The 17151-nt window shown below is 38.6% G+C and overlaps 1 protein-coding gene across 8 annotated transcripts in view; it reads right to left on the bottom strand.

Annotated features, from left to right (window-relative positions):
• Window positions 1-789: 789 nt before the first annotated feature.
• arhgef10lb (Rho guanine nucleotide exchange factor (GEF) 10-like b) overlaps window positions 790-17151 on the bottom strand; it is a 76006-nt gene continuing 59644 nt past the window's right edge. For all 8 annotated transcript variants that reach the window (XM_049463267.1, XM_049463270.1, XM_049463263.1 and 5 more), the window contains 7 exons: window positions 10312-10398; window positions 8681-8895; window positions 7118-7275; window positions 5573-5715; window positions 3344-3515; window positions 1912-2034; window positions 790-1805 (listed from right to left, as the gene is read on the bottom strand). In XM_049463267.1, coding sequence (XP_049319224.1) covers window positions 1231-1805; window positions 1912-2034; window positions 3344-3515; window positions 5573-5715; window positions 7118-7275; window positions 8681-8895; window positions 10312-10398 — 1473 coding nt within the window. In that variant the 3' untranslated portion in view covers window positions 790-1230. The remainder of the gene's footprint in view (window positions 1806-1911; window positions 2035-3343; window positions 3516-5572; window positions 5716-7117; window positions 7276-8680; window positions 8896-10311; window positions 10399-17151) is intronic.

Raw genomic sequence — 17151 nt, 5'->3', positions numbered from 1 at the left:
ACGTTCAAAGTTTCTCAGCTCTTACCCATCTTTCCCGCTTCTGAAACATCACCTTCAAAAACTGGCAGTTCACTTCCTGCCACATCACACTGCATGACAGGACCACTGTAACAAGATAATCAATGTTATTCAGTTTGCTTCACGTCACTAGTTTTAATGTTCTGGCTGATGAACAGGGGGAGACATCGCATCAGGCAGACAGCTCTCCCCGAAATCTCCCACATCACGTCTGACACAGTATCTGTCAGGCATACAGTGCGATTTGGTTTTCCCGTCACGTCGGGTTTGAGTCACTGCATGCATACATTAGGCAGCGCGTGAGCTGCTTCATTCAGCCTCTGCTGATATGTTTATTGGGAGGGCTGCCTATGGCTGCTCAGAGATAAGAGGATGAAAATGGGCACGGCGTAAACATACGTCTTCCGAGCTACAACAGCGACGTCTCAAACGGCTTGGGTCCCCACAGTGCCATGTTCGAAATGAAAAGGCATTTGTAAGACATCCTCGAAAACGTGTTAAGACATCCTCGAAACGTCCAGCTTTGAAAGAGTTGTTGACAAGAGAAGAACAGAACAGAGAACAAAAAGAAAATGATTTCTGCACTGCAGTAAAGACCATTTATTCTTTTCTCTCTCTTTTTTTAACAAAGTGACACAGTGTACAACAAGTACCATCAATAACAAGTACCTAATCCTTTTTTTTCCTTTCTTTCTTTTAAGGATAGCTCTTTCACATTCTGGATCGAGTCAAAACAGAAAGACAGTAAGACAGTTGAGATTTACTGCAGGATTTTTTTTTTTTTTTTTTTTTTTTACTCCTCTGTCTTTCTTTGGACTTCTACTGTATACGTATATACTGTACATCCGCAGTGATGTGCCACTAAAATACCCTTTTTCCATAATGCAAGAGGTTTGATGGGTCTTGGCCTTTTTGAGTATGTTCCATCTAGAAGAACCTCTCCATGCAACATGGGGATGTAATCAGATTCAATCATTTTTGACATTTAGAAACGTAGCAAGAGAGATTCCATTCCACTGCTTATAAGCGATGCAGTAGAGGAGTGGTGTGCTGCTGATATCCTGTCGGAAGTGTCTGCAAGTGGTTTGGAATGTACAAACAAAAGCATTTATTCTCTCTGTCCTTCAGTGTTTCTTCAATCTCCTGTCTCACAAAGACCAAGTCAGCATCTATCTTCTAGTCTTTCTAGTCTGTCACTTGTCATCGCTTCAGTCAGACTGTGAGCGGGAGCTGCCAGACCATAAGCGCATTGTCATTGGCGCCAGATGAAGAGGAGGAGGCGGAGCCAGCCACGGTGAGTCTGCGGAAGCCTCGTCCTCCTGATATAACAGCGGCTGACATCACCCTCTCCCTGCGCGTTCCCTCCTTGGCGGACGGCCCCGGGCCCCTGACCCAAACCTCGGGGTCGTCGCTCAGCTCGTAGATGGAGCCGTCCTCCAGCGTGTGCTCCAGAGACTCCTGCGAGGAGTTGGAGGCTTCCTCAGGCTGGGCGGTCAGGAGTTTGCCGGGGAGCTGGGAGGTGGAGCGCAGGCGGTACTGCAGTAAAACCCCTTTGGGTTTGTGCTCCCTCTGCGGAGAACCGTCCTCCTGTTGCTGCTGCTGCTGAAGTTGCTCTTTCAGCGACTCCTGGGACGAATGGCTCCTGTCCCTGTCCTCTCCTTCACTGCCAGAGTCCATCCCATCCACCAGAGAGTCCCTCTTCAGCAAGTCTGGGGACAAAGTGCTGCAGGTGGCCACCAGAAACTCCACTGGGCCGTTGTGAGCGTTCAGCGAGGTCATACCTTTACCTGTAGGAGACAAGCGCAAAAAAAAGAAAAAAAGAAAAAAAGATTTGTGCCAGGTTTGCACCAACAGCTTAATTTAGAAATTAAAAGCTTGGTTGTCATGGCTCACCTGTTATTTTAGGGATGCCCTCCAGTTTGGGTACTGGCAGAGTGACAATGATGCCCTGAGCAGTGCCCACCCACAGCAGACCCTGGCAGATAAGAAGGCTGGTGACACACACAGTCTTTTGACCTATTGAGAAAAAAACAAAAACAAATGGAAAATTAATTAGCATTAATAAATCTATATGTTACACTTATGTATGGGGTTTTGTACTAAAGAAACACTAATTCTACATTTTAAACAATAATTTCCACCCTCTCAAATGTTTTTATCATTTCAATTCATGGTTATCCCATTTTTAATCAGAACATTTTTACTGCAATTCAAAATCTATACATAATTCTCATCCTAACCTTAATTTCTTAATCTTTAATGTCTAAAATTAATACCTAAGTTGCACTGAAGCTACAGTAAAATAGGCTATAGTATTAAACTGTTAGTAAATTCAGGTCAGCTTGACTCAGCAATTAACCTTTAGATTATTCTTTAGCGTATTATATTATATATTATACTAATACCCTACTGATTGACAAAACTAATTTAACACAGCTTACATTAGGTAGCAATCAATAGAAGCCAAATAGAATATTACATCACTGACATTAACATAAAAATGCTGGCTACTTTTAGCCCAATTAAATGATGCCACTCTCTTTATTAGTCAAATATGCATTAAAATGATTTTGAAGCCGTTATTATAAGAGGCAAAATTGCTATATCATGGTGTTATTAAAAATGTCAGCACTGCAGAGATTTTACTGACATTTAAATCTAATATTTATTTATGTAAGGAGAGCCCAGGCATGTGATTTTTCACTGCAGTATTAATACAGGTTTATGCAGTTCAACGTGTGCATGCTGTAAATGTTTATGAATTAGCATTTCATCACTAAAACACTTAATATCTTAATTGTATAATTAACAAACAAATAAAAATGATCCAAAATCATTTTTCTTCTTTCTTTTCTACTGTAAAATCTTATCTTAGAAACACACATTTTTTTTTGGTATGACTGCGCTGATTTGCATTTGAGGGTTTAAACAAAAAAAAAAAATCTTAAACATTTCCATCAATTCTTATATCAATATCTTATATCTTATATAAGTGTCACACCTGCCTGTGTCAAGCAGTTAAATAATCTCAAACAGACTTGCTTATGTAGAAATGGAAATGTGTCACAGCTCGCTGAAGCACACTTTTATCCATTTATAGATAACAGTATGTCATCTCCTCAAAGGAAGACTGTAGATTTGTGTACATTTGATTTATGTGGTTATTTACGTTTTTATTTTATTTACAGAATTTCCCCCAGTTGACTGACAGATAGGAGAGTGAGGCTACGAGGTGATTGATATATATATATATATATATGTATATATATATATATATATATATATATATAGAGCACACAGCACACTGCTGACATCCCACACTTGCCTGGGCTCAGGTAGGCTGAGCGTGTTGAGATGTTTATCTCTTGCAGGAGCTCCAGAGTCTCAGTGTGGAAGAGGCGTAGTGAGGAACCCTCCGAGAACCCCATCCACACCCCTCCCCCTGCACGCACCATATGTGTCACGTTCACCATCGGGTCCGGGTGAGCTTCAAAGCTCTGAGAACACAGCAAGAAACATAGGTTTAGGGGGAAGCGAGAAAACAATAGAGAAATCCCATGAAAGAGAGTGTGTTTTGGTGTGTGTGTGTGTGTGTGTGTGTATTGGTCTGTGTATTTGTGTATGTGTGTATGTGTGTGTGTAAGTGTGTGTGGGGGGGGTGGTTGGGGGAGTAGAAAACAAAAGCAGAAGGAACACAAAAGCACCAGTAAACAACAGCAAAACATTACGTGGAACATACAGGCTCAACACTGTGAAAGACAACAGAAACGCAGAAACGCTTCATTTCTGGACACAAAATCTTTAAGCTATGCAGATCTATTTTTTATGCCTTTCAATCGCAGATAATGCGTTATTTTTGCATACTAGCTAGTTTGTATGTCCATATGTACACACAAATATATACAGTATAAGTATTTGACAACTGGAGGCCACTGCAATTCAATGTTTTAAATTGTCCTGAACTGCTAGTGTTCCCTAGATATGTTTTTCTTTTTCTATCATTTTATAAGCTTTACTCACAACTTCCAATATAAATTGTTCTGCGACGTGACATTACATTACAGTAAGATAAAAAAAAAAACACGATAATCTTAATTAAGCCTCCAAGTGGTCCAAGGATTGCCGGTTCGAATTCAGAATCATGCTGTTTGCTATCAGCAGCCAGAATACGAGAGAGCACAATTGGATAAAATTAAAAATTAAATTTAAAAATCAAATAAAATGACTATTTAAATTTTAATTACATTTATTAACATAGTGTCATCGCACTGCAGGGCTAACAAAAAAGGGGATGTTTGTTTTTTAAGGTATGAAATTTGTAAAATTAATAAAATAAATACAATCTTTAAATCACAGTCAAATACCTGAGTGACTGTTTCTTGCTTGACTAAAGAACCATGATAATTGACCAATAAACTGCCAGTTTAAAAAATGTCATGCCACAGAACAGCATTTTCATTTTCACAAAACCTTATTTACTGCTATAATTATTGTAGGTACATCTTACTTGTACATTTTAAAATCTTATATTTATAAATCTTATATATTATCTTGTTTTTAAAGTAAATATGTTTCTAATAATGCCAAAAATGATTATAAATAGTTCAGATGTTACTGATTTATGTTATAAATGTTTATATTTCATACATTTCATACTCATCTATATTCCTATCACATCACAGGACATTTTGCGTGTTTACTTTACAACACAAAACAAAATAAATCACATCTTCAGTCAAAAATAAACTCTTACATAATACATTCTATTTGCATTACTGGCACAAGGATTTTGAAGGAAAAATATTGAATCGTAATAAATGTTTTTACTTGATTTCGGTAAAATCAGGCATCACGTCACCCATGTATATATATATATATATATATATATATGTATGGGGATGTTCTCAGCTCCAGTTCAATTTCCGACTGCTGGAGCCAAATTTATTCCTGCTATTAAGCGTCAGGGTGGAGGGAGGGGGTGTGCTCCTTGCGGCAAAATGGAGAAGGTTGGCTCAGCTGTCAGAAGTGATCAAAGGCTCGCACGCGAACATGCTGTTGGGCTTCTACAGGGAGGATACCTTTTATGTACTGCTTAGGATGCTCTGTCATAATGGAGCTCACAAGGGAAGCGAGCTATATGTCGAAATAACACACCAAAAAACACTATAACCTGCACTTATAAAGATGTGATTCAACCCCGTACTGAAGCCGGCTTCACTGCAGAGGAAAGCTCGGGCTTTGATCGGCAGAGGCAGAAGACTTGCCTCGCCTCATTGGCGTTGTTTACACCTGTCAACAAAAGGTCTTTAGAAGCAGCCAGGGTGACAGAAGTTGGAGAGATGAAGACCTTTCTGCAGTGTTTTTTTTTTTTGCAGAGAGGAATACATCTACACACAAGTCACATTTAGCAGCTTTTGCTAGTTTTTTTTTTGTCAACAAAAACAAAAAAAAAAAAAAAGACGTTTTGCCCTTCTGTTTTCTCTTCTCGACATGCCACTAGATGAAATGGTATATATAAGGATGAATACAGATGGATAAAGATGATAGCACTTACCTGCGTGCTGAGATTTTCACCCTCGATGACAGCGACTTGATTTGCGCAGCTAGCCCACACGCACTGATCTATCTTAAGGAGTTTGAGCACAGGCGCATATCCCACCACCACCAGTCTGCTGGAGTCCAGATCCCACAATGTCTCTGAAAAAAATATATAAAAATAAATAAAAAAGAAAAGCCTGAAAAACATGGCAGATCTCTTTTTTTGCCATCATTTCTCCAAATAAAGAGCCAAACATCTTAAACAGGCTGTGACAGGCTGGGACATGGCTGTAATAAATAACTAGAAAAGTACATTTTCTGAATGGGAATGAAATGAGGGATGGAAAAAGGACAAACAGGAGAGTATGGGCCTTATGTACATTTGTGGACTACAGTTCAGTTACCTGCTCTATTGAAGTTTAAATAACTTTGGGGGCTGTCTGAAACAGAAACTTTATGGCTTGTACAGGTGCAAAAAAGAATTGGAGTGAAAAAGGGATAAAAAAATAAAAACACAATCAGGGCAAACTGAGTGCAGGTTAGACTGACTGTGGATTAGAGCTTTGGGGACCTGGCCTAAAGGAATACATGCAGTTTTGAGGCTGTCATGACAGGAGGAGACTGGGCTTTGGGAGGGAAAAAATTAATAGGACTGAATGGGAGGAATGAAGGATGAGATTAAAATCACAAATAAACAAGAGCAGGTTAAAAATGACAGTGAATTAATTCTAGGGGACATACTCTGAGATAATATATGCAAAGTGTGTATCGGTCAAGCAGAAGTAAAGTAGGTGTCTAAAGTAGAATTTTGCCCCATTATTATTATTCCAACATACTACAGTATAAATGGGAAAGAATTCTGATTATAGCAAAGTAAAAAAAAAACACATCACACAGACTTATCACCAGTTAAAAGGGGTGGTGATATCTCAACAACTTTGTGACAAGTTACGAAATGTTAAGAGAAAAACTCCAGCAGAAAAATAGCAAGAAGAATGTAAATAAAACAATATTTCTAAAGCAATGTGTAACCATAATAAAAAGAGAAAGTCATTTACTTGTTTCTTTTCCCCCTCTACATTGTTTCAGCGCTGTAATCGAGTATGTCATGAAAGCTGTATGTTATGAAAGCCTGAAGGGAGAGTTTGCTACACCGTGCTGTTAAAGCAACGAGAACATTTCCATATTCATAGAGCGTCCCTTGTTTACACAATGTTCTACAACCAAAGCATAGCATTGTACAGTGTCTACATACAAATTCAATTCAATTCACATTATTAGAGGCAAATAAATCTGTCCAGCACTACAGTGGCAGCACAATCAGAACTCACTGCTGGGCTTGAATAATAAGTGAATAAAACTTGCCCAAACACTGGGCTACTGAAGAGGATCTGTGCTTCACTCAGCTGGACATGCAGTAATCAGGGAGAATAGCTTCAGTCCCTTCTGTTGACTTTCCACTGATATTAAAATGAAAATGACTTTTTTTTCTTCTTGCTCCTCTCAGCACGCTTTCATCAAATTTACTGTGCCAACAGCAAATGTGATCAGAGTTTCTTACCTCCAGCCTTTCTGCTATAAACCACGACTTTTCCATTAGTCAGTCCAGCAAAGAGACAGTCTTCAGAGTGTTTTAGGCACAGGACAGGACAACCCTCAGGATTACGGAAGGTCAGGAGGCACTGGGCAGCAGTGTCCACACTGCCGTACACTAGAATGCTGCAATTAGATAAATACATAATGTCGCTGTCCAATTAAAAACACTTATCTCCAAAATAGCAACTTTACAGGAGAGAAAAAAAAAACTTCTAAACTTTAAATGGAAGTCAATGTAAAAAGAGTTTATTCCAGCTCATTTTAAAGTGGTTCTATCGGTCCGTTTATCAAGAAATTTTGGCACAGTGTAAGGGACAGTTTGTCTGTTCAAATTATGTAGTAAACTAAAAATTTACAAAAATTGAGATAAGTGTTTTTCATTGGACAGCAACGATAAATACAAATGCACAGGTTCACATTTCTCTCTGAAACTGAACAACAGCTGAAAAGACTATTATGGCACTTTTCCACTGCATGGTCCCTACACTACTCAACTCAACTCAAATCTACTCTGCTTTTTTGTTTCCCATTAGATAAATTTGGTACCTGGTGCCTAGAACCAGATACATTTTAGGACCAGCTCATTCTGTAGTAGTGAAAAACAACCCGTGCAGTGGAAAAACGCCATTATTTAAATAAACAGAAACATCAGTATAAATTGATGTTTCAAGCTCACTGTGATCATTTAATTAAAATAGATAGAATTACTACAAAAACCACTAAAGATGGTGAGGGACTGTCTGTTAAGTGTGAAGAATTTTAAAAATGTAAATTGTGTAATATAAAATGTGTATTATATTATATTATATTATATTAATTTTATGTAAATTATAATTATATATTTTTTTTCTAATTTGTTTTCTAATTTCCAATTTCATTTCATTTTAATGAGCAGCTCTCCAGACAAGGATTAAGCCTAGTCTTGTAAAACACAGCATTTTGAATAGAGACTAGGTTTAATCCCTGTTTAGGAAACTGCCTGTAAATGTAACAATTTTTAAGATATTACATATGGTTTTTAAAATTAAAACTAAATAATTTAAAATTTAATTAACTAAAGCTGGACTAAAATGTTTTTAGTTTTCATCTGTTAAAAAATAAGACTTAAACTAACAATAACTACATCAAGACAAAAACTAAACCAAAATTACCTGTCAAAATTAACGCAACTAACTGCAGGAGTCAGGACTAAAATGTGACGTATTAATCTTGCAGCTTCCTATTTCCTACTGGCCGAAGAGAACTGCCACTATACAGAATGACAAGAGCTACAGACCGAGAATAGGGAACACAGTCTCTTCAGCGGTTTCTATTTTTACTGTGCCGTCGCTCTGAAGATGAAGTAGTGGTGTTTTTTTTCTGACATTACAGCTACATTTCAGGGGGAGATGTGGAAAATTAACCAGGTATCAGGTACCAAAATGTGAGCACCATGCATTGGTACCATGCACTGTTACAGCACGACTATTCAGATAAACATCAACGTTTATAGGAATGCATCTTCTCCTTCCTGGTTTTGCAGACCTACCTGCCATCTTGTAACCCCACACAGATGGTGTTTCCAATCCTGGCAGGTCCCTCAACGGCCTGTCCCTCCTCCTCCTCCGCGGCGCTGGGTTCCGTCACGTACTCGAGGCTCAGCACTGGAGAGCCCAGAGGGAAGCTCTTGACTGAGCGTGGAGTGGATCTGTTCAGAGAGAAAATCTCCACCTGCCCATGGGTGTCATCTCCACCACTGGCCACCTGTCCAGGACACAGAGAAAAGTGTGAGTGTATGTGTGAGAAAGCGAGTCTGAGGAAAAAACACTTATAGTCAAAAAATAGTTGCACCCAGAAGGAAACAACCACAGGAATGAAATGTTGCGGGCAGTCATGCAAGACTGTCATGGAGTGACTCAGAACGTCAGTGGGTCATCTTCAGTGATGAGTCTCACTATTGTCTTGGTTGAGACGAATCAGTGTGTGGAGGCGCTATTCCATCAGGACGACGCTCGTCCCCATGCTGCTCTTATAGAGAGGTCCAGATTATTATTTTTTTTTTTTTCCATTTTCTTCCCAATTTACATGACTCCCCTTATCACTAGTGATGCCCCAACACCAGGAGGGTGAAGACTAGCACATGCCTCCTCCGATACATGTGAAGTCAGCCACCACTTCTTTTCGAACTCGGAGGAGGAAAGTGCAGTGACTCGGTTCTGATACATCAGCTCACAGATGACTTTTGCTGATCGGCATCACCCTTTGAAATTATGAGGGGAGCGAACGCCATCTACCCACCCAGAGAAAGCAAGGCCAATTGTGCTCTCCCAGGGCTCCTGTAGCTGATGGCAAGCTACATGAACAGGATTCGAACCGGTACTCTCCTGACCATAGTGGCAGCGCTAAGCCCACTGGAGCACTCAAAGCCTAACACACATTCTTAAAAAAAAAAGAGAATTCTGTATTTGTAGCTCAATAAATATGACCAAAAGTTGCCCATATCATTCCGTAAATGTTTAATTATTTATTGCTCCTGGTAACGTTCATCTTCCTTCCGAATAGCACAGCAATCTTGGTGCAACTATTTTTGCAACCATTTCTTTGATGACGAGTATAGAAAGGAAGAGAGAGAGAGAGAGAGAGAGAGAAAGAGAACAAACATAAAAAGGGGTGACATACAGAACTTTTCCTAACTAGTAACAACCGAAGGTTCTAGGGAAGAGGAGGATGCAGAAGAGAGAAACTGCAGTAACACAGCACATGAATGAATCATTTATGGGATGCCCTTTGATGTGTGTGCTTGATGTGAATATCTGAGGTTGTTCTGATGCCTTTCAAAAACCTTTTAGTCTTGCTTAGCCCATAATTATAAATGTCGATTACACTATTTAAATTGCAGATTTTTAAGGCCATGCCGCCATGCTTCTGTGCATGTTCTTTAGGAAACAAATGGTCTTAAAAGCATCGAAAACCAGCGCTGAAATGGAATTGATGCAGTGAAAATGAATACTCTCCAACATCATTACACACAAACAGAACATTAAAGTTTTTTTGACAAGGATTTGGACTTTTCTTCTTTTTTAATGCCTTGTCTCTCAGTGCACCAAAACTCCATAAATTGGTAGATATCGGTTCTTTGAAGGTGTGTTAATGAAGATGGTGTGAAGGAGATGTGCTCACCCACAGATAGCCTTGAGGCAAAGAAGTACTGGCAGCAGAAAACCCAAGCAGAGCACAATGGACTGGGTTGTGAAGGGCCATCTGTAGCTATGGAGAAAAAGCAGAGCTTGAGATTACACTCGGTTCAAGGCAAGCCTAACATAAAAGTGCTGCTGTGTAGAAAGACAAGCATGTCTGTGCAGCACTCTGCAAATCAAAGATGTCAGCATATCTAACTGGCATATTCTCACTGTCAGACTCACTTTTCACCTTCTCAAACATGTGAATCGGCAAGTTGTTCTTTTCATTAATGACCTGGAAAAATACCTTTTTACTCTGACCTCCATTGAAAGTCAAGCTGGTTATAGCAGCACAATATACAGAACAAACAGTTCAATTGACATTCTTAATGAAACAGATAAAAAAGCAAATAAAGCTTTTTATTAATCCATGTAAAATCAGACACCATAAGGCTGGGCGATGTAAATGAGAGCCTTTTACAGAATTCTGTTCAGATTTTAGTCCTCTTAATACTTTTAGTACTCCACTGTGTTTGTTCATCTACTATCCTTAAAAAAAAAAAACATACTACCCCATGTGTTATGTAACTCCGCTCGTTCAGTCTGCAGCACTGACGTAACACTGCTGTCAATAACACCACTGCCTAACACTGCTCTCAATTACACCACTGCCTGTAACACTACTGACTGCAACACTGCTAACTGTAGACCATAAATCCCACTGCCTACAACATTGCTTACTGTAATGTCACTGCCTACAACATTGCTGCCTGTAACACCAGTGCTTGTAACACCATTGAATATAACACTGCTGATTGTAAAACTGCTAACTGTAGACCGTAATCCCACTATTAACAACACTGCTGACTGTAACCCCACTGACTGTAACACTGCTGAATGTAACACCACTGAATTTAACCTGAAGGTCTGAAACACTGCTGACTGTAGACTGTAACACCACTGACTGTAACACCACTGACTGTAACACCACTGACTGTAACCTGAATGTCTGAAACACTGCTGTCTGTAGACTGTAACCCCACTGACTGTAACCCCACTGACTGTAACACCACTGACTGTAACACCACTGACTGTAACCTGAATGTCTGAAACACTGCTGTCTGTAGACTGTAACCCCACTGTCTGTAACACTGCAGATTGTAACACCTCTACCTGAAACACTGCTGACTGTAACACCAAACCATTTAACACTGTTGACAGTAAAATCTAGTCTACTGCCTGAATTTAATATTAAAATGACAATAATCCCATTTTTATTTAAACTGCCCCAATATAATAATACTGTAATGAATGTAAAGTCACAAACTGTTGTGGTACCAGTTTATTGAGAAAAAATCCACTTCTTAAAGCAGCGTGATCCATGAATATTAAGACTGACCATATCTCAGTGTTTAAGGTTTATTACTAAATGAAGTTCATTGTTCCTTTCTTCACTTATTTTTTATTTCCTTATTTTTAATAAGAAGGTTATTTGAAGGCACAGCAATTAAAGGTCCTACTGTTCACCGTTTGATGTGCTTTAATTACAGAAAGTAATTGAAAAAGGGGTTGAAATCTGATTGTGTTTTCTTTTTTGCATCAAATAAGCTTTTAAATATGTACTCTCTCACACTGACAGATACGTGCGAAGGCATACCTAAAAAACACGCTGACTGGAGCGACGTGAGGGAAAAGGCAAAAAAAGGGAAGAAAATCAACAGTAGACAAGTTTGGCTTAATTAAGCCTACATAACATTATTAAAACACAAATTGCCTCCCACTTACAGCTTACGCCCACCAGCCCCAGTTCTTATGCCACCCCTAATCATTAACGACCCATATGGGGAATAAGTACACCCCCTGCCTGCCAACACTACGCTAATCTCAATTACCAACAGTAACGTGTCCGTCACACCAAACAAACGCATTAAATACAGTCAACAACTTCAATTTTATACAGTAGACTGTACAACGCTGCATTCTGCGATAACACACGATGCTTGCAATAACAAATAAGTAAGGTGACCTAAAAAAAAAAGGACACCAGAATCTACAGGAGTCCGCTGCGGTTAGGGTGTTGTGGCCGGGGGCTTCAAGTTTGCAACTATTAAAGCTGTTGGATTGTGGCAGTGTGTGTGTGTGTATATGTGTGAGAGTGTGAGGAGGCTAAAAACCTCTTAATGTATGTTAGTGTTAATGACAATAATAGGGGAACATTTACTAATTTACAAAATAGACTAATAAATGATATAAAATAAATAAATAAATCTAAATACAATTTATATATAAAAATGTTCATAAACAGTGACATAAATTGAATACATACAATTCATTGCTACTACTCCCTATTATATGCCACATTACAGTCCTACAGATGTCTGTCAGGTTCTAATGATGTTTAAAAGAATTTGTCTTTGTGCCTGATGAAATCACAGGATTTTCTTCATTAACTGATTAGGCAGAAAAACAATATTTAGAGATAATAATATAAAAAACAATATGTTCCTTATATTTAATAATAAACTATTAAACTTAATGTAAGAGATTTTTTTTATTTATTGAGGAAAAGCTTTATTAAATCAAGCAGAAGTTTTTCTGTTTTTGTTAAACAGTATCCTTCTGTCTCTGTCTCTCTCTGTCTCTCTCTGTCTCTCTCTGTCTCTCTCTGTCTCTCTCTGTCTCTCTCTGTCTCTCGCTCTGTCTCTCTCTGTCTCTCGCTCTCTCTCGCTCTCTCTCGCTCTCTCAGAAATGGTTTGAAACAGTATGGCTACCTGTAGATGTGCAAAAACATTTGGACATTTATATTATACGTGTTTTATAATATTGTGTTGTATTATTTGTAATGAGTTCGCTTCAAGCCTTCAAGTTCCCTTTCAAAGTGAACACTTCTTCTCACTAAGATCTTAAACTGTTTAAATATCTTTTGTAGCGAATTTACAAGAAATATATATATATAGAAAACAGTAATACAATTATAAATAATAATAAATAATTAAATCCTGTCCAAACTTAATTTTTACAGCCCAAAAATATCACAAATGAGACTTGTTTGTGTTTTGGTGTGCTCTGTTTGGATGTAGATAAAAAGGAGAGAGATATGATACTCTGAGCTAGCTATGCTAGGCTAACCTATAAGGCTCTGGTAAAAGGAGTGGGGGCACATGAATGCTAGAGTGCCCAGGCTGAAGTCCTCCCCTCCTGGACTAGTTCAGCAGGGATGAAGCCCTTTTTCATCTATCGGGGCCAAGGCTGTTATTCTTCTGTTATTTTCCTCTCTACAAAAACATGAAGCAGGGTGATTAATATGTGCATGACTTAGCCTGTTGGAATTATTTATACTTAGGCTTTATGTCAGACAATCTCACATCCCATCATACTGCCCATGTACTGGAACACTGGTGCCCTGCTCAGAGTCAGGGTGAAAAAAAATGTGTAAAAAGTCACACATTTTCCTTCTGAAGTGGATCATTATCAGAATACTGTGCCCTTTGGTCGTCTTGACTTTCTATTTTTTATTATTTATCATATTTACATAGAAATCAGATTTTCCCTCTATATATTTCTATTCAGAAGGTTCATGTGTATATATATATATATATATATATATATATATATATATATATATATATATATACAGCTCTGAAAAAAAGAAGAGTTTCTGAATCAGTTTCTCTGATTTTGCTATTTATAGGTTTATGTTTGATTAAAATTAACATTGATGTTTTATTCTATAAACTACAGACAAAATGTCTCCCAAATTTCAAATACAAATATTGTCGTTTAGAGCATTTGTTTGCAGAAAATGAGAAATGGCTTAAATAACAAAAAGGATGCAGAGCTTTCAGACCTCAAATAATGCAAAGAAAACAAGTTCATATTCATAAAGTTTTAAGAATTCAGAAATCAATATTTGGTGGAATAACCCTGTTTTTTAATCAGTTTTCATGCATCTTGGCATGTTCTCCTCCACCAGTCTTACACACTGCTTTTGGATAACTTTATGCCACTCCTGGTAAAAAAAAAAAATCAAGCAGTTCAGCTTGGTGGTTTGATGGCTTGTGATCATCCATCTTCCTCTTGATTACATTCCAGAGGTTTTCAATTATGGTAAAATCAAATAAACTTACCATTTTTAAGTGGTATCAGTTCCAGAGCTGTATATATAATAATATCATATAATCTATAATTTCCTGTCATGCGTGTGTTCACCACTTCATAGCAAGCTGTACGGAAGGGTGGACAATTTAAGCAAAAATTGAAAAATTGACATTGAATAACAAAAACATGGTCGGCCTAGAGTTGCAAACATGTTGAATATTTTATGGTGACTTTGTTCAAAGATATGTTTTGATTTTCTAAAATGATTTATTTATATTATATTTAAGATCAGATAAACATGAAGGCGATATGAGACACATTAAGTGAAACTGAAATTATTAATTGCTAAAAGTGCAGCAGCAAGTTTAATCAGTTCCTGGAAGCCAAAACAATGTGAGGGTTGTGATGTCACTGATGTTAAAGGATCCTTTCTTAAGGGGCAGGTTTATCAGAATACAAAAGAGTGAACAGGGAATGTTTGTACATGTTTAATTAGCTTGATGTTTTTTTATGAAAATAGCTAAATTAATAAGTAAATGCCTAAACTATTAAGATTCATCTTCAAAGATTTAGGAAAAATCTATATATTTGTAAAAAGTATTATACCATTCAAAATATTCATTCAGCTTAAGCAGGCAGCAATGCAGACATGTAAAAAACACCCCTACATCAAAGAGAGATGTATCAAAAGTAAAGTTTAACATTCTTATATATTTGTAATAATGTATTCATTCAAAATAAATCTATTGAGACATGTATTGTTACACAGTGATTGTGTGAAATTTAAACAACTATGCTGCAGACACAACAGGGCACATTATATTGATATTGACCCAAATATTTTATGATTAAATTTAGTGTTTTGTACAGACCCAGCTGTTAGAATGGGAAAAAAACTAGCTTGAGAGATTTCAGAATATTGAATTACCTGTCAGCTGAGAAATGTCATCCTTCTCACCCTCACTCTCTCTATCCCTGCCTCTTTTCTCTTTATATTCCATCCCTGCCTTTCATGTTGTTTGCTTTCCATATACATGGGAGAAGGGTTGTGTCACGAAAGTAAAGAAACAGCAGACAGCCTGCATTCTCGCACTGCAGACGTTTTTCCTACAACACTCCGCACCTCACCCTGGATAAACAGCTCACTGCCTGACCCAATAAAGGCACTTATTTACCTCGGCTTCTCCAAAATCAACAGAGAAGAAGCCGCTGCCTTCAACAGCCTAATATACTCTCAGAACACGGTGTAGATTCGCACGGAGAGACAGAGCGACTCCAAATGAATTTGTCAAGTTCAATCCCTCTTGATCCGTTCTATCAAACAAGGACTGCGTGCACCACAAGTTATTCCCTTCCCACACCGCCTGTGTCTACAGGTCCCAGAGTGAAAAGCATATCATTCCTTCCCTTCCCTTGTGGACTTTGATTTTCTCCTCTGCAAGACGTTTCCTCTCCATTGTTCCTATTCTATTTAATCTCTGCGCTTAAATACGGCCTAATTCTCCATGTCGCACTGCCAAATTCACAGATCAAGACTTAAGGGAGTTTGGCCAAGGTGAAATAAGCTGCAAATCACAGGCTGCTGCATACAGAGCGCTGCCAGGGCATATCCATTCAGCTTTAGTGTGTGTGTGTGTGTGTGCGTGTAATGACTGTTATTTTCCTTTTCCATAGCAGGACATATGTAGTTATAATCGTCAATTGGCAATTTAACAGATCACAATCACCACCGCGGCACACAGTCTTTTCAATACAAATAGTTTCTACCTCCTAGCTACAGCTGACCATTTTCCATAATTGGCTTTTTTTGTTTTTGCTTGTGAGACACACAGCTAGAGTGTGCATAACAGATGTATACAGATGGCCTTTTCTTTTCTTTTTATTTTTGTAAGACACACATTCCTTTATTTTTAATAATTTTATTTCTAATTATTTTTCCCATTTTCCACACATGTGAAGTCAGCCACTTGCTCTTTTTTTTTTTTTTTTTTTTATAATTTTATTTCTAATTTTCCCCATTTTCTCCCCAATTTACACAGCCAATTACCCAACCCACTCATTAGGACTCCCCCTATCACTAGTGATGCCCCAACACACCAGGAGGGTGAAGACTAACACATGCTTCCTCCGATACATGTGAAGTCAGCCACCGCTTCTTTTCGAGCTGCTGCTGATGCAGCATTACCGAGCAGCCAGCGCGCTCGGAGGAAAGCACAGCGGCTCGGCTCCGGTACATCAGCTCACAGACGCCCTGTGCTGCAGACATCACCATAGGAGTGATGTGGGGAGAGAGCGCCATCTACCCACCCAGAGGGAGCAGGGCCAATTTTGCTCCCTCTAACGCCGGCAGCTTGAGCGGGGGTTCGAACCTGCGACCTCCCGCTCATAGTGGCAGCGCTTTAGACTGCTGGACCACTCGTCGCGCCACTTCTTTTTAAACTGCTGTTCGAGATGTTGGGAGGAAAGCGCAGCAACTCTCAGGGCACCGGCAGCTGGCAAGCTGCATGATCAGGATTCGAACTAGCGATCTCACGATCATAGTGGCAGCACTTTAGACCACTTTAGACCCCCTAATGCCAGATCCCTTGACTGCTGCTATTATCAGGACCAGCGCCAGGCTCTTGATTCTGCCACTCTGCAGGCAGTCAGTTTGTGCATATATATATATATATATGCCAGAAATGCTATTACCAGTAGTTGGTATACAAACATAAATATACTCTGTATTTCTAAATGTTTGTGA

Source organism: Astyanax mexicanus, chromosome 13, assembly GCF_023375975.1.
Source record: "Astyanax mexicanus isolate ESR-SI-001 chromosome 13, AstMex3_surface, whole genome shotgun sequence".
Taxonomy (NCBI): domain Eukaryota; kingdom Metazoa; phylum Chordata; class Actinopteri; order Characiformes; family Acestrorhamphidae; genus Astyanax; species Astyanax mexicanus.
Note: the sequence above shows the minus strand (reverse complement) of the source record. Positions and strands in the feature narration are given on the sequence as shown.